Source organism: Diceros bicornis, chromosome X (genome assembly GCF_020826845.1).
Source record: "Diceros bicornis minor isolate mBicDic1 chromosome X, mDicBic1.mat.cur, whole genome shotgun sequence".
In the NCBI taxonomy this organism is placed as follows: domain Eukaryota; kingdom Metazoa; phylum Chordata; class Mammalia; order Perissodactyla; family Rhinocerotidae; genus Diceros; species Diceros bicornis.
In genome coordinates, this window is record NC_080781.1 from 137,194,955 (window position 1) to 137,221,579 (window position 26,625).

Below are 26,625 nucleotides of genomic sequence, written 5' to 3' on the forward strand. Positions count from 1 at the left end.
GGGCAGCAGAGCCCTGGAGGCAGGGGGAGGCCAGGCCAGGGCAGCCACCTCACCCCACATGGGGAGCAGGGCCAAGGGATGGGCTCGCTCAGCCCACACCAAGCTCTTGGGCCCCCACAATCCCCAAGGGTCTCTGATCACCACCATCAGCCCTTCAAAGTGAGCGAGATGACCATGTGTGACCCCAAATGGGGAGGGGAGTGGTGTCCCACCATGGCAGCACCACACCCAACCCCAGCCTCAGCCCCAACTCCTGCTGACTAGGGAAGCCAGCCTGGGGGCTCCCATGAGCGGTGGGTTTGGGCTAGGTCAGGGACACCTGAAGACGTCTGCCACCTGCACTGGCCTGGGAGATGTTAGGGGTCATCTCAAGGTTGCCAGCCACCTGGGCCTCCCAAGAGGGGGACCACTATTCACCGTCCCCTGGGGCAGGCTGGTCCCTGTTCTGGGAAGCCCACTTGTGTTTCTGTATGCCCTAAGGTGACCCAGGTGTCAAGTAATCCCCACCCCACCACACACACACACGCTATCATTTCTGTGCAGCGCTGTGAGGCGTGCGTGAACACGGGCTGGGTGTCCTGGCCTACTGGGACAGCCCCCTCTCGGCCCCGGCATGTGCTGTGAGCTTCAGTGCCAGCCAAGGCCCTGCGCGCTCTCGTCCAGTGCCGTGAGCTCAACTCTGCTTTCTCGGTGTAGATTCAAGCCAACCGCTGCTTGTTCTTGTGGAGATGTGTGTGTGCTTATCTGAGCAGTTCCCCCACCACCCCACCCCAGAGACCCCCGAGCCCAGGTCCAGGAGATGCCGGGAAGGATGGACAGAGGAGGGCTCTGCCGGCGCTCACCCTGTGACCTCGGGAAGGAAGAACTGGAGCAGGGACACGGAGGAGGCTGCGGGAGGCTCCACTGGGACTGTGCTCTGATGTGCCAACCTGTTGTTCTTGTGGCTCAGTTTCCTGGGCTTGGTGGAGTGTCCCCTGCCATGTTTTCCAGCGTCCTGTGACTGTCCTGTGTGGGCCATAGGGCAGGGCCCTGCCCCAGCATGTCAGCCAGAGGCGGAGGGTGTGCCCTGGAGTGAGAGGACATCGCCAGCATCCATCGTCCTGGCAAGAGGCTGATCCTGGCGCCCCCAGGAAGGGAGACTATGGCGGGAGGGCCGGAGCCTGGGGGGCAGCTGATGCACCTGTTAGGGACCCCGGGATGGTGGGGGGCCCGAGACCTGTGGGCTGTAGCGGCTGTTACAAGTTCCTCTCTGTGTTGTCATTCACTTCTCTTCAATGGTTTCAGTAAATGGTTCTCTTTAATAAATTTCATTGACTGTTTCAGCTGAGTGTCACCTTTGCTGTGGACATTTGAGGGAAGGGTCTGCTGAGGGTGTGGGTGGGGGGTCAACAGTGGCCTGGTACCCGAGTCGGCCTTGGGATATGATCAAGGCAGGGTCCCAGAGGTGCTGTGTGGTCCCCTGGGCTGGTCGGAGCCGGGTGACAGGAACTTGTGGGCATGGGCAGTGGCTGGTTGGGTCCCTAGGAAACTCGGTGTGCCCCCAGGAATAAGTAGGTCAGACGTTGAAGGGAGGGGGAGGGACAACAGGCAGGGTCTAAGGCTCCAGCATCCCTGGCAATGCCGTAGGGGCTCAGGGCGCCCAGATGGGTCAGAGAGGTCACATGTGCAATCCCAGAGACCAGCTGGTCACAGAAGGGCCTGGGCGTGAGGTCAGACGCCCCTGCCAGGAACTGGGTGCAGGATTCCGGGGTCGGGGGTGTTTGCCCACCAACCTGTCATCAGCCTACCCCTGTCAGCCGACAAGTGGCCAGCCTCTGTCTAGCCACTGAGGGACGTTTGTGGACCTGGGGGTATGTGATGGCCGAGGGACGCAGGGTGGGCCAGGCAGGGTTTCCACAACCCTCGTGCCCTGGGTGCAGGGGAGGGAAGGCAGGGAGAGCTGCCCTCCACTCTGAGTCCTGGGCAGGGCGACCCCCCAAAGGTCTCGGGCACTGCCTCCCTGTCCCACTGCCCTCCATCCAGCTCCTCGGGGCACCAGTGCTGTGTCCTGGGAGCAGGCAGGAGGCAGTGGCCGTGAGTGGGAGGCTGCAGACAGGACCTGGGGAGTGGCCCCTTCCTGCCTGGAGGGCGGCTCTGGGTCCCTGCCGCCCACGGAGCCCTGGGTGCCACCGGAGGAGGGCACCCACCCAGGACGGAGGACACTGCTGATCGTCGAGACCCCCTCTCTGCGTGCCGTGGCTGGTGGGGCAGTGCTCAGAGGGGTCTGTCATCAGGTGTGAGGAGCCAGGAACCACCTCCCTCAACCCTCCTGGGCTCTGCTCTCTCACCTCAGGGGACTGGTGAGCCCACCACAATTTGAGGGCAGCCAGCCACCAGCCGTCTAACCGATTCAGAGTCTTTGGGAGACAGAACGAATGTGCAGAGAGGGGACGAGATGGTACTGTTGACCCGGAAATGGTGAGGGGCCCTCGAGGGCTCGCTCAGTCAGTGCCCACTGACGTCCTCCAGCCATTCTGAAGGGTCGGAGCCTCTGACCACCCACACGGTACAGAAGAAGGACACAGTCCCCAAAGCAGCTGATGAGCCAGGGCGAGGACCTTGCAGGCAGCTGAGGCCTGGGCCTAAAGCTGTCTAACCAGCCTGCAGGAACCCAGCATCTGGGGAGCCCTGGGCTGTGTGGCAAGAGCTGCAGACAGCGGGGCTGCAGGGATGGAGGGGCCCCTGGAGATGCTGGGCACAGAGGGCAATGGAGAGGGGGTCGCAAGGGAGTGTCGGGAAGGAGATCATGGGGGCCATGCCTGCAGCCTCTTTGGCCCAATGGGCTTGGCCCCGTGTTGCAGGGACATTGCACATGTCCCATCAGGGGGTACTGCAGGATTGGGGTGAGGCCCACAGATGGGCTCTGCTCTCCCTGCCTCCTTCAGATGTCCCAGGTTCGTCTGTCTGTCCCGTGTGTCTCGGCAGGGCCATGGCAACTGACCACTTTCCACCAGCCCCTCACGATTTAGAGGCAGGACAAGAGGAGAGGGGATGGGAGAGGGACTGATCCCTTGTCTCTCCCTCATTCAGTGTACCTGTGCGTGCGGGTCCCCAGGCAGGTGTGAGTGCACATATGGGGGAGCGTGAGTGTACGTTTGTGTCGTTGAAGGTGTGTGTGAGTGCAAGTGAATGTGTGTGAATGAGTGGGAGTGTGCAAGAGTGTGTGAGTGTGAGAGCATGTGAGTGCATGAGTGAGTGGGAGTGTGTGTCGCTGGACGTGTGTGAGAGGGTGTGTGTGTGCGTGAGTTGGGTGGCAGTGGGTTTGGAATCCCCCCGGGACTGTGTGGGGCAGCCGCTTTCCCGCCCCACCCGTTGAGGGGAGCCGGGGGAGGGCCCACCGGGCAGGCTGGCCCAAGACGGGCCCTGGGAATCAGCCTTCCTCCCTCTGGGGCTGGCACAGAAGAGAAGGGCCCCTGGAGTCCACCTCTTCCCAGACTTTTGTCCACTCCCCCCGACGTAGCGAGAAAATTTGAAAAGAGACAAGTGTGCGCTTTTCCTCCCGCCGCCTCATCTCCCTTTCTCCTTTGCCTGTTCAGTGGGGACTCCCCACTGCCCAGGCCCCTGGCTCCTTCATCTAGGGCCGGTAGGGCAGGGTTCAAAGCCCAGGTGACTGTCAGCCGCTTCCCCAGGACCTTGGGGATGGCCCAAGGTCTCTTGCTGCTGGGGCCCCCCGAGCTGTGCCCCCCACATTTCTCCCCAGCCTGGCTGGCCCCATGCCAGGAAGCCTGCTCTGCCCTCTGAGCTTTTCCCTGCCCGAAGCCCCCGTCATTTGGGGTGCAGCCCCTTGCAAGGCCACCATCCTCTTCTAGATCCCACCCTTCCTCGTGGAGCCTGGAGCAGGGCCTGCCTCCTGAGCCCGCTGACCCTGCGTACAGGAGACATTCCCGGGAGCACTGTGGCCGCCAGCACCCACGGCTGTCCTGCTCCTAGCCCCAGCTATCTGCCTGGGCTCAAATTCATGGCTCCCATTCTCACAGTAGAAAGCTGTAGGTCACTATCTCCCTAGCCCCTCGTTGGAAGCCATGGTCCCCATCACACAGAGGGGAGATCAGCCTCCTACGCAGATTGCTTTCCTATTCCAGAGCATGGCTGGGCAGATTTTCTCTGGCAGGGCTGACAGCCCACCCAGATTACCACTGAGTACTCTTGGGGACTGTGGCCCTGTTCCAGGGCACGTTGTGCTGCTTAAGACTGGGCCCTCATCTCCCTGAGCCCAGATCCAGGTGTCCTAGCTCACGCCCACCTGGGCTCTGCACAAGGTGATCCCCATTCTGCATGCCCTCCTCGCTGTGCTTTCTTTGGCACTGTTCATGGCAGTGCCTTCTGTGGCATCCCCACACCTTGCTTCCAGTCCCACTTGGCAGTCTGAGAGCCATGATACCACCTGGCCAAACAAAGGACAGCAGAAATCTGGCACTAATGGCCCTGTACCAACCAGCCACCCACCCCAAAGGTGCTAAAGTGTTTGGAGCCTGAGAGAAGGGCGAGCCTCTCCCTAAGAGCTTTTGTCTCTGAGCACAGACTACGTGCCAGGCAGGGGCTGAGCAACTGGGCCTGCACCCTCCCCACGAGTCCTCTGAGGAGCCCTCGGGGGAGGAGGGCACAGTAACGACCCCTCTTCTCCAGATGAGGACACCGGGCACAGGAAGGTGCAGGGACTTGCCCAAAGTCTCACAGCTCCGCAGTGGAGCCGCTGGGATTCCAGGTCAGGCCAGCTGACCGCACAGCCCGGGCCCTGGAAACACGGCTGAAGGACACCTGAGGTGTGTGGCTAGCAGTGACAGTCCCAGAAACACAGCCGAGGGACACACGGCAGATTATTAACGGTGACAGTCCCAGGAAACAGCCCAAGGAAGGACCCAGGGTGCGTGGGTAACAGTGACCAATGCTCTCTCGGTGGTGAACATGTGTTGCTTCCGCAGTCGGGACAAAAATCTCACTGATGTTGATGTCTTTTCAAAGCCTCCAACAGAGAGATCAGATGGACACATGCCGCACGTTCACAGTGACTGCCTGTGCACAGGGACACGATGGCCGAGAGTTCTCAGCTTCTCTCTCCTCTTATGCAGTCTGGAATCGTGTTCGGGAGGCTGCGCTCCTAGAGGCAGTGGCAAAAGAGCCCCGGGGAGGGGAGGCCCTGGTCTTCCGCTCCCACCTGCTCCCGGCAGGGCCCCGTTGCCGGCCCTCTGCCAGGGCAGATGTTGGGGTGTCTCTCTGGCGTACCCTGGGCTGCTACCCTTCCCCGTCCTCCGGGCCCCGCTGGGTATCTCAATGTGCGCCATTTCTCTGTGCACACGGCCAGGCTCACTCTCAGCCAGCCACGGACACCTGGAGCCCTGGTCCAAGCTTCATGACAACAAGGTGTCCAGGTCCTGCTGAAAATAGAAAGGAAGAGAGTGACAGAGGGGCTAAGGCAAAACTGGAACAGGTCATTGAACTCACCTTACCAAGTCCCTGTTCCAGAAAGTGCACCAGACGCCAGAGAGGGGCCTGCAGACGTGGGCCCTAACCCCGCCTGACCTTGGGGGCCTCCTGTGCCCCAGGGGCCCGCGGTCTGGTGCCGCAGCTGCCCTGGGGCCACGAGATGGGACCAGCGCCAGGGCTCTGGGGAGGCCCAAGGCGAGATGGGACACAGTGAGGGGAGGGCAGATCGGTGATGTGGGTGGGGAAGACTAGGGCCCCCATCTCCAGCCCCACCCCCACCCGGAGTGAGGCTCCCAGGTAGAGGCCAAGGAGCAGGACTGAAGGGGCCTGGCATAGCCTTGTATTTGGAGGGGGCCTGGGACACGTGGGGAGGGGGCAAGATGAGGCTGCACAGAAAGGCGGAGAGCCCCCTGCGGGGCCAGAGGGGCTGAGCTCGGCTGAGGGGACGCCTTTGACCTCCTCATCCCAGAGCCTCTGGGGTCCTTCCCAGGATGGGAACGGTCCCTAGGGGAGGCCTGGGGAAGGTCCCAGACAGGCAACAGTGCCTTGGGGTGAGCAGGGCCGGGCCACAGCCTGCACGTGCACTCCAGACCGACCCTGTGGCCCCTGCCAGGTGGGGGGTTGCAGCCATGGACCTCTCGCTTCCCCAGCTCAACCTGCAGCATCTGTAAGGTTTGAAATAAGGAGGTCCTGTCCCCTTAGGCTGCACTTGGTATTCCCAGGACCGTGGTTCCTTGACCCAGAGCCAGGCACATTGCCTGTGTTGGAGGTCCTCAATCTTGTCGGGCACAGCCCCCAGGACAGGCACCCCCCTGCCCCTGCCCCCTCCCCTGCATCCATGGCGGCTCTGGGACAGCTCCTCCCTCTCCTGGGGCTCCAGCTGGGGCGCCAGCTGGGGCTCACCAGCTCAGACCACGTCCCTGTCTCTCCTCTCTCCAGGATTTTCCGAGGGACATTAGGCCCTTAGTGCTATCCCCAGGCCTAGCTTGGTGCACACCACCCCCCCCGCCACGTACATGTGGGGGAAAGGGTCTTCCATTTCTCTGTTATTCATGTATGGAGGGGTGGAGGCAGCATGCACACTGCCCTAGCTCAGAGGGCAGTGTCCCACTGAGTCTGTCCAGCTCCACCTCGACCCGGGCTGAGGCTCCCCTTTCGTGTCACCATTGCCCCCACAGAGAGCCCAAGTGCCCCCCTTCTGTTGTGCAGGCTCAGGGGTACAGGGGCCATCGGGCACTGGGGGCGGGTGTCCCCCTAAGGCCACAGAGAAGTGAGCTGGGCCTCGGGACCTCCTCCAGGCAGCCCTTGCCACTAGCAGGAAGGGTCCCCCTTCCTTCCCAACATGGACCTAGCTTTCTCCTCCCTCACTTCTTCCTCTCCAGCCCCTTTGGGCCTGATGCTTCCTCCAGGACCCTCACTCTGTGCGCAGTGTCCAGTCCTCTCCCTCCTCTCCAGTCTCTCTGTTTTTGCTGCAGCCCTCAGCTGGGTGACTCAGGACTAGTAGTGAGATCAGGGGAGGCAAGCACTCCAGGGGGAAGGCAGAGGACTTGGTAGTGGGACAGAGAACACTCATATTTCATTTCTACATAAACTTGCCCCATCTCCCCCAAGCTACACACACACAAGTGCAGTAGTTTACCCTCTAGTGAGTACTTACATCAAGCACTTTTCACCCTGTCACTGATGCCACCTTCCCCTTTCTTTCAGAGCTGTTTCTAGAAGCCCTCCTCTGGACCAGGCCTTGCACCAGACTCTGGGAATTCTGTAGTGAATACCGTATCACGGCCTGCTCCAATGGTCCTTACAATCTATGGGGGGAATGGATAATAACTCGAGGAAGGAAAATATATATACAGTTACAAATAATGGTCAATGTTAAGACAAAAGGATGAAAAGTAAGTGTTGAGGCGGGATGCTTACTGTAGACAGGGTGGTTTAAAAAGCTGCTGTTAGAAGATGAGAGAAGAATGAGAAGGAGCCCCAGTTTGGGAAGGACTGGGAAAAAGTGAGCCCAGGCAAGTGAAGGTGTTTTTAAGAAATGGAAAGGCCTGTGTACTTTGCCTGGAGTAGAAGCAGTAAAAGGGAGACGAGTAGGAGCTATGCTAGGAGGACTAGTCAGGGGCCTCATAAGCCAGGGACAGGGATCTGGTAGCCAATGGAGGGTTCTGAGCCAAGCAGTGATGTGATAGGATGGGCATTTTAGAATGACCCCCAGACTGCTGTGTGGAGGATGGGTGCTGAAGAAGCCCAGGCAAGGAGATAGTGGTTGAGAGCATAGTGAGTTGTCCAGGCTAAATATGACAGTGGCACTGAGAGGCAGTGGCCATGGAACAATGCAGAAGTACTCCAGTGAGGCATGGATGCTTAGACCCCAAGCTGCACACTATAGCTCCCTTTCACAAAGGTGCAAGAGCTGCTTTTCATGGACATTTGCTTTTTTCCCACTTCAAAATGAATATTTTGGTACATTTTTTATTAAAGAAAAAGAGTGAGGCCCTTAAAAATGGATTAGAACTGATTGAAGCTCTGTGCGTATCGGTTTCGGGGAGCCTTACTCACTGGAGGGCATGGTTGTGGGGCGACAAGGAGGTGAACTGACTTTTTTATGGTGTATTTCCTCATGGCTAGTGCCTGCAGGTCTTTTCTCCTGAGCTGGTTTTCTTTTTTTCCTCCATGGAGAAATCCCTTTTCATCTTTTGCCTGAGAGATATTCACCTGGTTGCCAGTGGTCTGGGAGCTGGGTGGGAAATGGAGCTGGGTATCTCACTGTTCATCTATCTAGACTTTCACTTCCTTCTCTAGTTTTGGGTAAGAGCTTCTTCCCTGAGGCATTCATCAGTGTTTGCTGCAATACTGCTGTATAACAACCAGTCCCCAGACCTCAGTAGTTTACAACATATATTTCTCATGCACAGGCCTTTGGGTTGGTTGTGGTGGTTGTGCATCAGGTTGTGGGCATGTCTTCTCATTTTGGGACCCAGATGGAAGGAGCAATGGCTACCTGAGTGAGGCAAGCTCTCCTGATGTTCCAGGGAAGGAGCAGAAGAGTGCAAACCAAACCATGCAAGCACATTAAAGCCTCTGCCTGTACATGGTGTACCTCATGTTCATTCACATTTCATTGGTCAATGCAAGTCATGGACCAAAGGCCAAAGGCAATGGGGCATGAAAATGTATTCCACCTACAGTCAACCAGGGAGGGAAGGGAGACTTGTAACCAAACAAATCTTTCTACTACATCTGCTGAGGCAGTGGTAGTGGATGGAGAACTGAGGGATGGAGAGGTGTTGGTGATCTGAAGAGGAAGAACACTGCCAGAAGAAAGAATAGCACATCAGAGCTTGGTATGTCCTTGGAACTGGGAGATCTAAGTGGCTGGAGCAGAGTGAGTGGGATCAGCATGAGGTGAGGTCAGATGGCCACTTGGGGCAGTGAGGCAGGTCCTTGAAGGCCATGGGAAGGAGTTGGGATTTATTTCCAAGGGTGATAGGAAGCCCCTGCCTGGTATATTTTCAGAGAGGGATGTGATAGGCTTGGATTTACTTTTTAAAAGATCTCTCTGGATGCTTTAGGAAAGAAGGATGGAGGAGAAAATAGAGGCCACAGGAGGACCAGATAGAAGGCAAATGCAGCCAGTAGTTTAGGCTAGAGATGGTGGCAGCTTGGACTTGTGGGGTAGCTATGGAGACAGAGAGAAGTGGGTGGATTTGGAAGACTGCTGGAAGGTGAATGGACAGAATTTGGTGACAGAGTAAATGTGGGTGAATGAGAGAGAGAAGGAAGTATGAGGAATTAGTCCTAGGTGCATAGCTTGTACTACCACAGGGATATGGTACCATTTAGAGAGAGAGAGAGAGAGAGAGGGAAAGGGAGAGAGAGAGGGCTATCAAGATCATAAGGCCTAGAGGAAGGGTCATTTTTAAACTGAGGAGTCTTATTGGGACATAGTCAGGTCCCTCAGGACAAAACTACCCCAAAGGCCTTTCCGTGAGCAATAAAAGGGAGCCAAATGGTGAGTCTGGCAGAGCAAGCCCTCAGCCTGATACGGGCTGCCCAGGCTGTCCACAAGGAAGGCTCTGCCCATGGAGTTACTGCTAAGGGCATGCCGGAAAGCCACCGCGTCCAAAGGCTTCTGTGCCTGTGCCTCGGGCTCCGTAAAGAGGAGCCAGGTGAAATGCTCTTAGGTAAGGCAGGAGACATGACTCCTGACTGCCATGGGCAACTCAATGACTCATTCCTCGATGACATCCCTCATGCCTCTTGTGACATTTGCCAGAGTCTGTCTATGGCCAGCACAGAGCACAGAGCTTGGTTCCCAGCAAGTGCTCTTACCCTACTGAGACAGAGTCTTCCATGGGGTGGGGGCAGGGGGAGAGCCTGGAGGCATTCCAAGGGAATCTTTTTTTCACATTAGAAGTGGGATGTAATGACAGTCTTCTCACTTAAAAGTTGAAATAACAAAAAAGATCACTTTGAATGAATTGAAAACCACCCTTAATCCCACCACTCTACAACAAAATGATTTTGTTTTTGATTTTTGCTTTGTATTGATTTATTGGAGGTGTTTATGGGTTGTCTCTTTTTAAAACTGAGGTGAAATTCATATACCATAAGATCCATGCTTTTAAAGTGTACGATTCAGTGGTTTTTATTACATTCCCCAAGTGAATATCATGCTCTCTGGAGTTCCATGCAGACTGGCCCAAGGCAAGTTCACCTCCAGGGCAAATGAGAGTCTGAGAAAGTGCTGCAAACTCTCCAAAGGCAGTTCAGTGGAGTGTGACTCTTTTTGTCATCATTGACAGTGGGTACTGCTGAGAAAAGCAATACAACGTGTGGGATTACAAGAGGGCCACCATGTACTGTTATATTTTACTCAGGATAAATCTGGACTGTTTGAATTCTTGTACATCCAGTATTTCATGTCATTACTTGTGAGACAAAAACCATAAAGACCACAAAAGAAGTCACTATAATAATTAAAGGCCGCCTGGGATATTTGAGAACTAGGAAAATGAACATGTTCTAGTTATGGCTATGCAGTACCATCACTGTGGGACATAGGGCAAGTCCATTTCCTCCCTGGGTCCTCAGTTTCAACATCTGTACAATGAGGGAATGTCACTGCATCCTGCCAGCTCCAAAAGCCTGGGACTCTGTGAGCCTAAGGGTATCTTCATGGGGCCTGTGTGCCTCCTCTTCCTCTAGTGCATCTTCATCCCCTCCACCACTCCCAGGAGTTCAAATGGTCCCCATGGAGTGAGTGGAGGAGGAATAGCAAAATTGTGCAGATGACTTTATCAAAGAGTTTTGCTGAGAAGGGGCACAGAGACCCAAGGTTGTCACTAGAAGGAAATGTGGAGACAAAAGAGAGCCTTCTAAGGATGTGAAATAAAGGGCATGGGTGTATGCTGATGGGAGACATTTGATAAATGTAGAGGAGATGATGATGCAGAGAAAGGGAGGGGACAAGGACATGAGCATTTGCCTCTAGGAGGTGAGAAGAGATGGAAGTTGGCCTTAGGTAGGGGCAGAGGCAGCTCATCCATCATCACCAGACTAAGGCTGAGAATAGGGATACAGACACAGGCAGTGGGTAGGTTTGATGGTGAGAGGATGACATGATTCTTGGCTTATTGCATCTGTCTTCTCAGTGAAGTACGGGGCAAGGTCATCAGCTGGGAGGTTGGAAATTTGAGGAGAGGAGAAGGCGTGCAAGAGTAATTTAGAGAGAGGGACTATGATTATAATACCAGGGAAGTGGCCATCAAGCTTAAGCCAGTCAACAATGGAGAGAGATGTCCCTCAAAAACATTCAGCTGTTCAGGTGCAGCTGGGAAGTAGGCTTGTCCTGGGATTCAGGGAGGCATGGTGTTTTAGACAAGCAAGGGCGCCGGAAGGAGAGAGGGACAAAAAAACTAAGGATGTTGGCAAGGGACCAGTTATGGGGCTGGACCACAGCATCTAACTGGGTAAACCGGGAAATGAGGGCATGGAGTATGTATGTGGGAGCAGATGAATGTGTGTGTGTGTGTGTGTGTGTGTGTGTGTGTGTGTACACATGTGTATGTGCTGGGGATGATGGATAGTGAAAAGGGGGTTGGATCAATGGATTGGTGAACCTAGGGGCTAAAGGATTGTTGGACTGGTGACACCAGTGTTAACAAGCTAAAAGGAGGTAGTGATCAGAGAATGGAATGCTTAAAACTGAGGATTAGGAGGCGCTGCAGCTATTGGTGGTAACGAGGTGATGACAAGGGTGTGACCTTGGGAATGAGTGGCTGAAGTGGGCTTCAGGAGATTAACTGAGATGGTCAGGGCACTGAGAGTTCAGGTGGGGAATGGGAATCCACGTGGAGAATGAAATTGCCAAAAGTAACAACAGACATAGAGGTGGAGAGAAAGACAGGGAGCCAGGGCCTATAACCTTCTATAAATGGGAGTGGGGGGTGACAAGGGCAGGTTTTGGAAGATGTTTGCCACTGAGAGGGGAAGGGAATGGGAGAGTCTGATGTATTTACAAGGAGTTGGGAATTTTTCATCATACACAAGAAGAGTGGTTGGGAGACAGCTGGCCATGAAGAACAACTCAGCCAGTGAGCTCCCCTCTGTTAGACAGTGGTCACAGAGGAGGTGCTGATGACAGTGGGAACGTGCCAGCCCACAGAGCAGATCTTCAGAACCTCTTACCCAAGATGGTGTGGGCTCTGGGAATGAGAATAGTTTGTCTGCTAAGTGGCTTTTTCCCAGCCTTACTGGCTATACACCCACTGATATGTGTCATGGGACTCTTATATTTTTTCAAACATTTATTGACTACCTTCTATGTGATAGCTCTACAAAGAGTAACTATACAATTTATTGTCCAAACCAGGAAACTCTGGAGAGTGCTAGAAGGCTAAACCAGATGGGACTCCAGGACAACCAGAGTAAACCAGGGCTGTGCCAGGCAAACTGTAATGTGTGCTGACCACCAAATGACTGCATGTGTGAGCTCCTCTGAGATCAGTGTCGTTACCCTCCATTTGATGAGGGGGATAAATCAAAAGAAAATATAATTTTAGGTTTAGTCAACATTGAGAATGAAAAATGATGGATCCCAGAAATACACTGTTGCACTAATTACATAAATTTATTTATTTTTATTAGCTAAAATAGCTTCTGAACATCCTTCAAAAAACTTTTTATTTTGAAATAATTTTAGGTTTACAGAACCATTGCAAAGATAGTATAGAGAGTTCCCATATATTCTTCATTCAGCCTCCCCTAGGATTGTTCACTTTTAACTCTAAATAAATTATGCAATTCTAAGCTGAACAACGGACAGAACAAATGTTCAAAACAAAAACAATACACTACGTCACCGAAAACCCATGCCTTCCAGTTTGTTCTGTTCTTTCTACTACTTTGACACTCTCCATTTCTTCTTGGCTGGTAAGCAGTCAAAATACTATACTCACTCTACTTTACTAGTTACTCGCTCTCTTTATTTTACTTTGTCATCTTCTTTATTTTACCTCAGAGCAACCAGTCTTGGCTAAGTTCTGTCCTGGCATCTAGAAGAGCCCTACTCAAAGAGAGTTCCCCAGACTGCTATCAGTCTACATACTCTTTGTTACCAGTCCATGGCGAGATAAATACAGAAACAGAGAGTAAGCATTTGGAAACTTTTATGGCAGTCTGACATTACTGCAACATCCTTATTGTGTTTTAGAAAAAGTTCCCCATAGATTTGAAATGAAAAGCCTTAGTGGCTTGATATCTAGAGGAGAGTGTAGAAGCAGGGAAGCCAGTTGCCTAAACCATTTTGCAGTAGTGAAAAATGAGCAGGGCCTGACCTGTGGCATTGGGACTGCAGAGGAGGGGCCTGCAGTGAGACTGGTGCGCAGTTGGCAAAGGCAAATAAAGAAAAGAAAGAATCCAAGATGGCCATTAGCAATTCCACCCATGCCTGGCTCTGCCCTCACTCAGGCTCCTGTCTGTTTGAAATTCCCCTTCTGCCCTGCCCCAAACCCCAACACAAGTGCATGCATATGTGTGCACAGGCACACACGCACACGTTCTCTCACATACACTCTACATATATTCTCACACACATTCTCACACATTCACACACACGTTGTCTATAACACATATTTTCACATGCATATTTTTGCAAACATTCTTATACATATACTCACACATACTTACTCACATGCATATATGCCTGCCCATAAACACCCACCCACATGCACTCTCACACACATGCCCTCATATACATGCACTCACACCACTGATATGCATTCTCTCACACACACACTCACACTCTTATTTGCATACATATGCCTGCACATATACACATAGTGCATACATTCACATATAATGTGCCCTTACATACATGCACTCACACACACATACATAATACTCATGCACACATATTCTCTCAGGCACACTCACAAACACCTCTTTCTTTCACATACACTCGTATTCATTCTCTCACATACACATTCTCACACATATTCATACTCACATACACACTTACACATACCCCTATCCACCCTTCTAGGCCCAATTGAAATGTCACTTCCTCTGTGAAGCTTTCTTTGATCTACTGATCTCTCCCCTAGTGGATTAAGCCCCTCCTGTTTTTCAGAGTACCTAACTTGGCACTGTACTATAGTTACTTGGCTACATATCTCCTCCCTCCCTGACATACACAAACACACACATACATTAGATGGAGCAGGGCTATTTATTTTTCATTTTTGTTTCTCCTTGGTCAGGTATACAAGAGGCAGCCAGTACAGGTTTGGGACTGAATTGGATGGAGTGTGACACTGTAGTGGATGCTTGATACATATTTGTTGGGTTAAACTAAATTTGAAGCAATGCCAGCAATGGAGATGCACAGTTGTGAAGCATGCAGAGGAGAGGCAGAGTTAGGGTGTTTACTTTTTTGGAAGAGATTCCAATGTAGTGAAGGAAATAATGTCTAATGGTTAAATTTGGAGACACTGAAAATGAGATGCCCATGAAATTTTCAGTAGTCCTAGAAATTTGCATCTAAAGCTTGGGAGAGTGGTAGAAGCTAGAGGTAAAGATTTGGAAGACATCATTAGATGTAGTTGAAGCCAGGAAGCGATTATTCAGGGAAAGTATAGACTGAAGTGAACACAGGGCAGAGAAAGGAAACTTGGGAGCTGTAACACTTCAGGGTCAGGAGAGGAAGGGGACCTGAAGAGGAAAGATAAACAGCAGGTAGAGAAGAGGGGACAGCCATTCCCCTTCATGGCTTGAAGAAGAGAATGAACATTCATCCAGGAGCTACAGTCTGCAGGGAAAGAGGAGGACTGACCTGGAGTCAGTCAATGATTGCAGCAAGGAAGGGTAGAAGCTAGCAGAGTCTGATGACATGATAGTCAAAGTTTGGTGTTTTTAGTGAGGAGGGGAGGAGAATGATCTACAAGTGACAATGAGTATCAGATCCAGGAGAACATTTGTCTCACATCTTTGTACAAGGTACATGTTTTAACTCTTAATCCCCATGAACCTAGATCCCAGTATGATTCTCATTATTCAGGTGAGATAAGGAAGTGAGAGAGTGAAAACTATAAATGGAGAAGCTAGAACAGAAGCCCAGGCAGTCTTGTGCCAGAGCGTGGACTGTTAACCACCATGCATATTGCCCCTTGAGAGAAGAAAAGGAAGCCATCCTGAACTAAGAAACAATTTCCATTGTCTATTAACCATACAAACGATGTCGGCAATAGATATTCAAAGCTATAATGAACATAGAAATCACTAGCCCTGTGAGACCAGATGCCCAACATTACAGACTATGGGGATTGGTCAGAGTAGGACAGGCTATGCTGCAAAACTGACAGCCTCCAATCCCAGTGGCTTATCATGACAAAACCTTACTTTTTTTGCCCATGCTGCATGATCATCACAGGTCAGCAGGTGCCTTGGCTCCATAGAGTCATTCAAGGACCCACTCTAATGGAGACTCCCCACTTTGTTGCTTAATCCTCTAGAACACATGATCTCTTCATACTCAAAGAACAAAGTACACTAGGTATTAAATGCTTTGGTTTAGAAACACACACATCATTCCAATTTACAGCCCACATGCCAGTACTAATCACATGGCTCTTCCTAACTTCATGAGATCAAGACAGCAAGGGTATGGACTGGGAAACATAGAGGAGCAAAGACAATATTTGATGAGCACTACTGTGTGAACCACAGGTACCTTTTACTAGAGGGGCTTGGATGACTTGTTTCACATATAGGTTAAAATGTCCTTGGGAGTTTGTTTTGTTAGGAAATTTTATGGCTGTTTTTGTTTTGTTTTTGTCAGTCATAGTTCATTTGAGAGTTAAGTATCCCCACTATTTCTCTAGTTTACTCTTACCATTTCATTCACTCACACACTCATTTATTCAACAAGTATTTATTGAACACCTACTAAGGGGCAAAAACCTCTGTCCTCATAGAGATGCTATCCCAATGGGAGTGAACAATTGACACAATAAACATGTGAGGCCTGGCAAGTGGTGAAAGAAACATAAAGCAGGGAGGGGATACGGAGTGCCAGGCCTGGGGGCTGCAGTTTTCCATAGGCAGTCAGGGAAAGCCTCAGTGTGAAAGTGCCAGTTAGCAATGACCTGAAGGGGTTAAGACAGCAAGCTGTGAACCTTTCTGAGGGAAGAAAGTGTTTTATAAGATTTAAAGATTCTTTTGATGGTGGGACACTCAGATAGATGAAAGGCAGAACTCTTTGTTACAGCTCCAAATGAGAGAAGGCTGTCAGGCAGACCATACAGGGGCTTATAGCTGGGGACAGGGTAACAGCAAGCTAGAGCTTTAGGAGCAGCTACGTATGGCAAGCAGGGTGCAGTTAGCTAGGTTTTATGAGATCCCTGTGGATTGGCTAATTTGAATAATTTCCTGGGTTCCAGAGCATAGGGGCTGCCCCTAGTTATCTGGTACCTGGCTGCAGGATGATTAGGGCAGGTGCATAGTGGCCTGGAGTGTGAAAGTATGATAAGGGAAGTAGTTGGAGTGCAGACTTAATCGGCTGGTCAAGAAAGGGAACTGACTGGCCTCTAGCCAAGGTCTCAAAACCGAATCAAGATAGCATTTTGGGGGAAAAGAAAACCCAACAACTATATTACAGAGGGTTCCAGAAAAAGGCCCGGAAGAAAGAGGGCATGTGATATGTTACAGCAAAAGCAACGAGGCCAGTGAGACTGAAGTAGAGGGAGTGTAGGTGAGAGTGGGAGGAGGTGAGTTCAAGAGCTTCCCAGGGGCCATGATGTAGTGAGCCTTCTACAGCATTGTAAAGGCCTCATTTGACTCAGCAAATGAGTACAGCATTTAACTCATAGCCAGAGGGGAAGCCCCTGGAGTGTTTTGAGCAGATGAGTGACACAATCTGCCATAATGTTTTAAGAGAATCCCTTCCCTTAAGCTATTGTGAGGAGGGTGTGTTGAGGAGTAAAACAGAACCAGGGCCACCAGTTTGGATTCTCTTGCAATAATCCAGGAGAAAGGTGATGGTGACTTGGACAAGGCGGAGTGGTCATGGAGGGGGTAAGAGGTGGTCAGATTCTGAAAATATTCTGAAGATAGAGCTGACAGGATTCACTAATAGATCAGGTGATAGGGTGTGAGATAAAGAGTCAAGGATGACCTTAAAGTTTTTGGTCTGAGCAACTGGAAAGATAGAATTGACAAAACTGAGATGGGGAAGATGTGGGAGGAACAGGTTTGGGGGACAAAATAGGTTTTGATTTGTTAAGTTTAAGATGTCTATCATACACTCAAGTGGAAACGCCAAGCTTGCAGTTGTATATGAGTCTGTTGCTCAGGTGGAATGGAGATATATAGTTGGGAGAAGTCAGTGTACGTATTTGTGTATATAAATCCATGACACAGGGCGTAATCACCCAGAGAGTGAGAGGAAGTGTAGGTGGGTCTAAGGACTCTGCTTTGGGGATATTAGGAAAAACCAGCAAAGGAGACTGAAGGAGCTGTTAGGGAGTGGGAGGAAAACCAAGAGTAAGTAATGTTCTGGTGGCCAAGGAAGAGAAAATGAGCCACATGCCACTATTTGACATTATAAGTGTACCATTCTTTCTTCTTTTGCTTATGTCTTTGTCGTAGCATTGCTCATAAGAATGCCCCTAGCTCAGCCAAACTGATTCCCTAGGTGTACACCCCACTTTTTTACTTGAGTATTCATAGCTATAGAATCAGAATTCTCCCAGTGTAGAGTAGACTCTCCCATCCTTCATGTGGCCGATTCTCTTCTAGACTTGTTAACTATGGAGTCACAACCATTTTCTCAGAACATTTTCATTCAAAGATTTATTATATTCTAGGTATTGTGGAATAACTGGTGTAAATGTAATATAGCTTCTGTCCTCCAGGATAATATAATGTAAGGTAGGCAGTGATGAATCTCATAAGAGAGTTACAAAGGGGTTTGAGAGTTTATAAGAGGCAAAGATCACTTTCAATTGGAGGGAGTGGGGTAGCATCAGGGAAGGTTTATGGCAGAGGAAGGTAGGATGGCTTGACTATATAAAGTCACAAACTTTGTCATCTTTTCCCACTATTACTAATTCAAAGTTAAGTTGGTTACTTTTTTCTGATATTTCCATCACTTTCACATCCCCAAGGTCTCACTTCTATTAATGAATCTCCCTGAGCAAATCTCAGTTGATGTTAAACCTTATTCATGTAAACAATTTCAGTTTAATTGTCTTTGTCCCCTTTACTTTATGTATTATACATAGGCGGCTGAAGACTTCAGATGGATCTTGAGATGCTACTCCTATCTTGTCACTTGAAAATAACTGGACAGTATTTCTCCAAGTCACATATCTTGTTCACCATAGTATTTGGTTTTACCAATGATTTTGTTTTTCTTCTTGAATCCCTTCAAAATTAAATTCTTTATCAGTTTGATGAATCTCCTGTAAAACACATTTTAAATGTCATTCCCAGATAAGCTTTTTGTCCTTTGCCAACAGATGTCCATCCTAGTATTATAAAGCATGTTACAAAAATTTTATCAGCAAAGTCACAGCATCTTTCTGCTTCCTGTGTACTCCCTTTTCAGACAAAGATAACTATCAACTAGAATAAGAGATGAAAATACTACCTGTACCCCCGAGTTTTTAGTTTCCTACCTGACAATATGCAAGGTTTATTGAGATAGGGAGAGACTGGGAGGAAGGAAACCAGCTAAGAGGCCATTAGATGATCAAAGCAATTAGAGATAACAATGCAGAAGGGACACTGCCGTGCACGGTCATATCTCCTGGTCCTCCAAGGCTGAGTTCTGAGATCATCTTATGTTGTTCCTCACTATCTTCAGCCCTTCTTTACAGCCTTTCCCATGGCTTTCTTTACCAGTTGCGCTCTGGCCTAGCCAGGTTCTCTGTTTCAGTCTGTTTGGGCTGCTATAACAAAATACCATAGACTGGGTGGCTTATAAACAACAGAAATTTATTTCTTAAAGTTCTAGAGGCTGGAAGTCCAAGATCAGGCTGCAAGCTCGGTTGAGTTCTGGTAAAGGCCATCTTCTGAGTTGCAGACGGCTGACTTTGGCTGTGTCCTCATATGGTAGAAGGAGCAAGCTAGCTCTTTTGGGACTCTTTTATAAAGGCACTAATCCTACTCATGAGGGCTCTACCCTCATGACCTAATCACCTCCCAGAAGCCCTACCTCCTAATACCATCACTTTGGGGATTAGGTTTCTACATATGAATTTTGGGGGGATACAAACATTCAGACCATAACATTCTCCTTGTTGTTCATTTCTCATGCACCACTTGTGTTACCTGTTGTGTTGCCTGCCTGTCTACCTCTATTCTAATCCCCTCTTGAAATTACCGAGCTGATTCTGAGAATTGTTGACACCATGTGTGCCTCAGAGGCACTGTTTTCCATCACATGGCCCTGGCCCAACCCCCACTTTTGTATTTTCTTTCAGATTGGAGAACCAGACCTGAGACTAAGGAATCAACTCCCCAGCAGGACATTTCTGAAGAAGACTCACTCCAGGGAACTGACAAGGAATGGACCCTGGGACTCTATGTTGTGTGAGACTTGGTGATGTGAGAGCCACTTAGAGAGACATTCAGGACAAGTAGCAATATTGCACAAGAGAAACTCCAGAGAGAGTGCTGCCTATGAATGCAGTGCTTTTAAGGGAAGCTTCAGTCTGCAGTCAATCCTTGTTTCACAACAGGGAATTCTACAGGAGAGAATCTCTTTACATGTGACACACACGTAGGGAACCTGGTGTCAAATTTAGACCTGATTACTCAGCAGCGCTTCTGTGAGGAAAATAAATCTTGGCAATGTAGTGAATGTGGGAAGTCCTTCTGTGACCATTCCATCTTCATTGGGCATCAGGGAATTCACACTGGAGAAAAACTCTTTATATGTAAAGACTGTGGGAAAGCCTTCAGCCAGAGCTCATCCCTTCCAAAGCATCAGAGATCTCACACAGGAGAGAAACCCTTTAAATGTAGTGAGTGTAAGAAAGCTTTCAGCCAGAGCTCATCACTCATTGACCACCAGAGAATCCACACAGGGGAGAAGTTCTATCAATGCAGTGAGTGCGGGAAGGCCTTTAACAAGAGCATGAACCTGACCCAGCATGCATGCATCCATGCTGGGGAAAAACCCTATGAGTGCCATGAGTGTGGAAAGGCCTTCAGCCGCAGCACACACCTGACCCACCATTGCAGGATCCACACTGGAAAGAGACCTTATGAGTGCCATGAGTGTGGGAAGGCCTTTAAAGATGCCTCCTCCCTCACTTGTCACATATTGATTCACACAGGAGAGAAGCCCTATAAATGTCCTGACTGTGGGAAAGGCTTCAACGGCCTTTCAGGGCTTGTTCAGCATAAGAAAATTCATGCCGGAGAGAAACCTTATGCATGCCAAGAGTGTGTGAAAGCCTTCAGCCAGAGCTCATCTCTGATAAAACACCTGAGATTTCATACAGGAGAGAAACCCTTTAAATGTAGCAAGTGTGAGAAAGCCTTCAGCCAGAGCTCATCTCTCATTTACCATCAGGCAGCTCGTACTGGAGAGAAGCCCTTCCGATGTGGAAAAGCCTTCAGCCATGGCATACACCTGACTGAACACCTTCAAATTTACACTGGAGAGAAGCTGTATGAGTGCAATGAATGTGGGAAAGCATTTACTCGGAGCTCATTTCTTATTGACCACCAGCGGATCCACACTGGAGAGAAACCCTATGAATGCAACATCTGTGGGAAGGCCTTCATCAAGAGCTCCTCCCTCACCAAGCACCTGAGGACTCACTCTGGAGAGAAGCCGTATAGCTGTCCATATCGCTGAGTGTGGGAAGGCCTCCAGCAAGCGCTCATCTCTTAACCAGAACCTGAAGACTCACACAGGAGGAGAAACCCTATGAGTGTGATGAGTGCAGGAAGGCTTTCAACAAGAGCACACACCTGACCCAGCACACATGCATCCACACTGGGGAGAAGCCCTATGAGTGCTGTGAGTGTGAGAAGACCTTCAGCCACAACACACACTTGACCCAGCATCGCAGGATTCACACTGGAGAGAGACTCTATAAATGCAATGAATGTGGGAAGGCCTTTGCTGATACCTCGTCCCTTTCTAGACACCTCTTTGTTCACACTGAAGAGAAACCCTATAGATGTAATGAATGTGGAAAGGCTTTAGTGGCCCCTCAGTGGCCTTTAGTGGCTTATTCAGCATCAAAGGACACACATGGAAGGGGAAGCCCTATGAATGCACAGAATGTGGAAAAGCCTGTTGCAGAAGTGCACACCTTAGTGAACATCAGGGAATTCACACTGGAGAGAAACCCCACAAATGTAAAGAATGTGGGAAAGCCTTCAGCCAGAGCTCACACCTCACAAAACATCTGAGAACACACACTGAAGAGAAACCCTATAAATGTAAGGAATGTGAGAAAGCCTTCAGCCAGAGTGCATCCCTTATGCATCATCAGAAAATTCATACTAGAGAAAAGTCCTATGTATATTATAATTCCTTCACTGAATCCTCAGCCTTTATTCAGCACCAGAGTATTCACACTGGAGAGAGAGACTATGAATAAATGGAAATGCTCAATGGGGCCATTGGATGTGGGGATTGCTGCAGATTAACCTTTAACATCCCTTCCCACCCTGAGATGTGGTTGTAGGAAATGTTGGGGTCCTTCTCTTTGCCTGTGATTGTGTTGGGTACTGTGTGGGTAAGACACCATTGGAAATATCTCTCTCTCCTCTGTAAATTAGAGTGGATTGAATGTTAATTTCTTGTTGGAGCTTTGAAATCAAAGATGGGTTTAAATGTAAATGTTGAGTATTAAATTATTGTTTGAACCTTTATATAAAAAGCAGTTGGTAGTTTTGAGGGCATGATGGTCTTATATGTTATTACGTGTTTGTACTTCTGAGTCCCTAGAAAAGTCCCACAATGACTGCCACTTGAGGATTGAGGATGTCTAGGCTGGGACAGATGGAGTCATGCTGACAGTGGGTAGAGTTGTGCAATGTGAAAAAGGTCAGTAAGGAACACTGAGAACTCTGGAACGAGAGAGAAAAAGAGGGAGAAGGAGAGAGAGCTATGGGGTTGGAAGGTTATTTGGGGTCATCCAGTCTAAGACTTTTCAAATGTTATGAAGTTACATACTGTTTACATATATATTTTTTAGTACATGGAAACTTGGTCACATGGTAAAGTTTCAAATCAGTCAGTATTAGGGTGGCAAATTAGGGGTTGGGGGTTGTAATACAAGTTGTTGCTCTTGTCTTTGTTCCTTATCTAAGTAATAGTCAAATAGGTGTACCAACTTTTTCTTGTATTCCAGATTTATTCTTATCAAGTTAAATACATACAAGTCAAATTCCACATGTATTCTTTTGAAAATACCTTTTGAGTAAATTCTTCTGTGAATCCCTCACACAAGTCAGGTCCCTCTTTTACTTGATGTCCAAGGCAGTCAGTCTTGTCTATATCCCAATGTCAATTTAACACTTTATCAGTTGTGGTTCTGCTTTTCATTCTGACTTTGTGTTTCCCCTTGGCCTCCTGCTAGATTTCAGTTGTCAGAATCCAAGAGCTATACTTGAAGGACTTTACCAAAGAAGTACACGTGTTGAGCTGCAGGTCAGAGCTGGGAGAAAATGGAACTGATGCCAATATTTAACTTGCAAAGTCATTTTAATGTTAAGAGTGCCTAAATAGTACTGAACAGCATAAAGGAGAACAAGAGCTTCCTCCATATTCAGACTCATCATGTTTTGTAAGGAGTGACATAGTGCTCCTCAACAACCCTTGTGCTTCAGGGTTAGCTGGGGAGCCTTAATAAAAAATGCAGATTCCTGGGCCCACTCCAGTGCTGCCAAGTCAGAATCTCCAGGGCTGGGCTCACCCATAGAAGTGTACTTTGAAAAAGCTCCCAGGGCAATTCTGCTGCACATCCAGCACTGAGAAAGCCATGTCATAAGATACTGTGGCAATTCCTCATGCAGCCTTAAAAATCCTTGATGTAGGAAATAATGTGTACAATGTTCTCTCTTCTGCTTCTGAAGGAATTTCTCCCATAAATTTTCCTTCTGTTGTATCTAGCTCCTATCTTATTTCCATGAAGATAGATAAGGGGGGGGTGGTGGCATAGTGGTTAAGTTTGCTCACTCTGCTTCGGCGGCCCGGGGTTCACGGGTTCAGATCCTGGGTGCAGAACTATACACCGCTCATTAAGCCATGCTGTGGAGGCATCCCACATACAAAATAGAGGAAGATTGGCACAGATGTTAGCTCAGGGCCACTCTTCCTCACCAAAAAAAAAGAGGGGGGGGCACAAATTAACATTTCTATGCCTCTTAGACTGTCAGCCCCATATTTCCCTACTTTCATTCAGAGGAAAGTATTTTCTGTATTTTCTACTTTTCTCTATGTGCAGTAGATGTGGTAGATGTCCAAACAACATCTGTTCTCTCACCTTCCTCAGAGAACTCCAATTTTGCCCAAGTATCCACCCTTTTCCACAAGGCTAGTGGGTTTCAGGGGAATGTGGGATCATCTCCAGCTCTAGAAGGTAGGTCCCCATTCTTATGATGTGAGACATGGCGGGGGGTGTTGAGGGAAGTGTTCCTGTTCCTCCTTCATTGGTTGGACATTGTCATGTCTATCTGTTAAAAAGGACCACAGCAATCATCTTGTCACCATAAAGGAAACAGGTCAAGGACAAAGGTTGCTCATTGAGGGTTGCGTAACAGAAGGATGGAAGGAACTTGGCCACTGATGGCCTCAAGGGTACGGTGCATTAACAATCCCAGAGCTCCCACCTCAGGACCTCTGGAGACATGAGATAACAGACCTTCCATATGGCTGGGACCACCTGGAAGTGGGCTTTCTGTTACTTGCAGTGGAAATTCAGAGCATACCAATCTCTCTTCCAATCCCTCTCCTCCATCTAATCTTCAACTGGCACTATCACTTTTGCCATTCAACCTGAGATTACATGATCAGCTGAACAGAGTTTATGGAAGTGCCCCAGCAACCACGGTTTTGCTTCAAATTCCCGTGGGAGGAGCTGACCATTGCAACAAGGCCTCCTTGGACTCTGGGGTCAGATAAGGAGGAGAACACGTATCTCCTGGACCTGCTGTGACCACCTTGGAAACATCAGCCACCACCTTCCAAATCCATTTTATGCCCTACCTTGGTAGAGGAGCCTCAGGACCAAATATATGTGTAGATGTTTTAGGGATTGAGATGGGTACTCTGTGCTATGAACCCCAGAACCTACTGCTCTCCTTCCTCGTGGGACTCCTGATGAAAGGGCTGATGGTTTACCTACCAAGTCTGCTGTCCCCAGAGCTTCAACCAGTTACTCCAAGCTTGTAGAGCCTCCCACTTGCCCCTGCCAGCACATGGATTCTGGGACTAATCCTGTATCTGGTCTGGGAAAGGATAGGGAGCCTGGTCAGCCTGGGCCTGTTCATTCCACTTCTAGGAATAACAATAATACCAGCTACTCTTTTATTAAGCGTGTCTGTGTGTCAGGCACTGTGCCAAACATACGGAATATTTTCTCATTTATTTCTCCTAACACCTCTATCTCAGAACGTACCATTATTTCCATTTCATAGATGAGGAAACTGGGGTTTAGAGGGGTGTCATAAGTTGCCAAGGTCACATGGCTAATAAGTGATAGAACTTGGATTCAAGCCCAAGTTGGACAGAACCCAGTCTCTGGAGTCTTGACTTGTTTCTGGAGACCTGGTCCCCACCCTATTCTGGCCAGCTCCAGTGATAGACCCTGTCTCAGTGCCTGGTGAGTCTGGATCCTCTGTGCTGAGCCTAGCATCTCCTCCCAGTCCTTGCTAGCACTGGAAATCCATCATCAACACTCAAGCGTCCAGACCACAGTTTGTTCCCATCAGCCAGGCTGTCCAGTTACCAGTTGTATGAGTTTCTTATGACAGCCATAACAAATTACCACAAACTGAGTGACTTAAACAATGCAAAGTTATTGTCTTACAGTTCTGGAGGTCAGGAGTCTGAAATGGGTCTCACTGGGCTAAAATCAAGGTGTTGACCAGGCTGTGTTCTTTCTGGAGGCTCTAGTGGAGGATCCATTCCCTTGCCTTTTCTAGCTTCTAGAGTCCACCTGCACTCCTTGGTTTGTGGCCCCTTCCTTCATCTTCATCAGCATAGCATCTTCTAATCTCTCTCTGACCCTGCTTCCATCATCACAGCTCCTACTCTGACTCTGACCTCTGCCTCTCTCTTATAAGGACCCTTGTGGTTACATCAGGCCCACCTGGATAATCCAGGATCTCATCTCAAGGTCCTTAACTTAATTATATCAGCAAAATCCCTTTTACCATGTAAGGTAACATATTTACAGTTTCCAGGGTTTAAGACATGGACATCTTGGAGGGAGGGAGCATTATTCTGTTTTCTACATCACTGAGCCTTGCCAGTACTTATCCACTACTTAGGCCACCTCACTCTCATATGGTGCTGACAGCCCCTTTATCCCTCCCTCTATGATGTAGCCTCTGACCCAGTAGATAGGTCTTTTTCAAGTCAGTTCTCTGACACTGCAAGTTAGAATGGGCAGCCTGGGCAGTTCACCGCCCCCCCCCCCACACACACACACAAAGGGAAAGAAAACACAGGTTCTCAATAAATGGTTAACAGCAGGTATAAGACTTATACCAAATGATCTCTCACCCCTCCCACTGTCATAGTGCACAACTTGGCCAGTTCCTGAGGTGCAGCAAGGTGGTGATGGGGCATCCTTGGCTTCCATGTTCTCAGGACTTGGTAGGGGTGGTGGGTAGGTGTTTTTTTCCCATCTGAAGATGGAGGGGAATAAGCATATAAAGCAGATACCAGGAAAATTGTCCTATGAAATACAGTGCTCTGGACCTGGCAGAGGCTGTGTGTGGCAAAAAAGGCATCACAAGTTTGCTCCCTGCTTTCAGAGCTCTTAGAGAGTAGGGGGTAGAGAGGGCAGGGAGCCTCATTTCTATCTTGGTGCTCTTCCATTTCCCCTCTGACCTATTATAACTTTCATTTTGAAGTTGGTTGTACCTAATTAGAAACAAATGGTTTCCATAGCCCCTTTCCTTCAAAAACCGTTTATTCTCTCAGCTGCACAATGCCCATGCCTAGCCCTGTGAGAGGCATGACCTCTACTTAGGAAGTCCTGCAGTCTTTAAGACTTCCTAAAAGCTCAACTCTAAAGCCTAGTTTAAAGGGTTTCCTTTTGGTCCCAGACAGTGGGGAGCAGAAGGTCAGGAAGACACACTTGGAGGCTTGGGGGGACTGGCAGCAAAATCCAGGTCCTTAACCTCCTTCTCTTCAAGTAGGTTTGAGCAGTTGTAAAAAGCTTCTGTTCATAGGGCCTGGGCCTGGAGCACAAGCTTTGATGCCTTTAGATCTCCCTTTCCAATATCAAGGTTCAGCAACTTTCCTGTGGTCATGTGGCTGGTCATTAGCAGAGCTGTGGCCAGAACCAGGATGCGTGCCTCCCAAGATGTAGTTTCTTCCATCATACCAGGCCAGGTCCATACCCTGCACAGACTCCCAAGACCTCTAGAATGGTAGAGATAGCAGAGCCTGGGAAATGGAAA

General features: G+C 49.3%; 1 protein-coding gene across 1 annotated transcript; it reads left to right on the top strand.

The window, feature by feature from the left end:
- The first annotated feature begins 613 nt into the window (after window positions 1-613).
- LOC131400407 (zinc finger protein 883-like) lies at window positions 614-26,164 on the top strand. Its single transcript, XM_058535140.1, has 7 exons — window positions 614-620; window positions 2,023-2,241; window positions 5,109-5,302; window positions 5,583-5,673; window positions 19,707-20,811; window positions 20,883-21,219; window positions 26,144-26,164. The coding sequence occupies exons 1-7, from the start codon at window positions 614-616 to the stop codon at window positions 26,162-26,164; spliced, it is 1,974 nt and encodes a 657-aa protein (XP_058391123.1).
- Window positions 26,165-26,625: the final 461 nt, after the last annotated feature.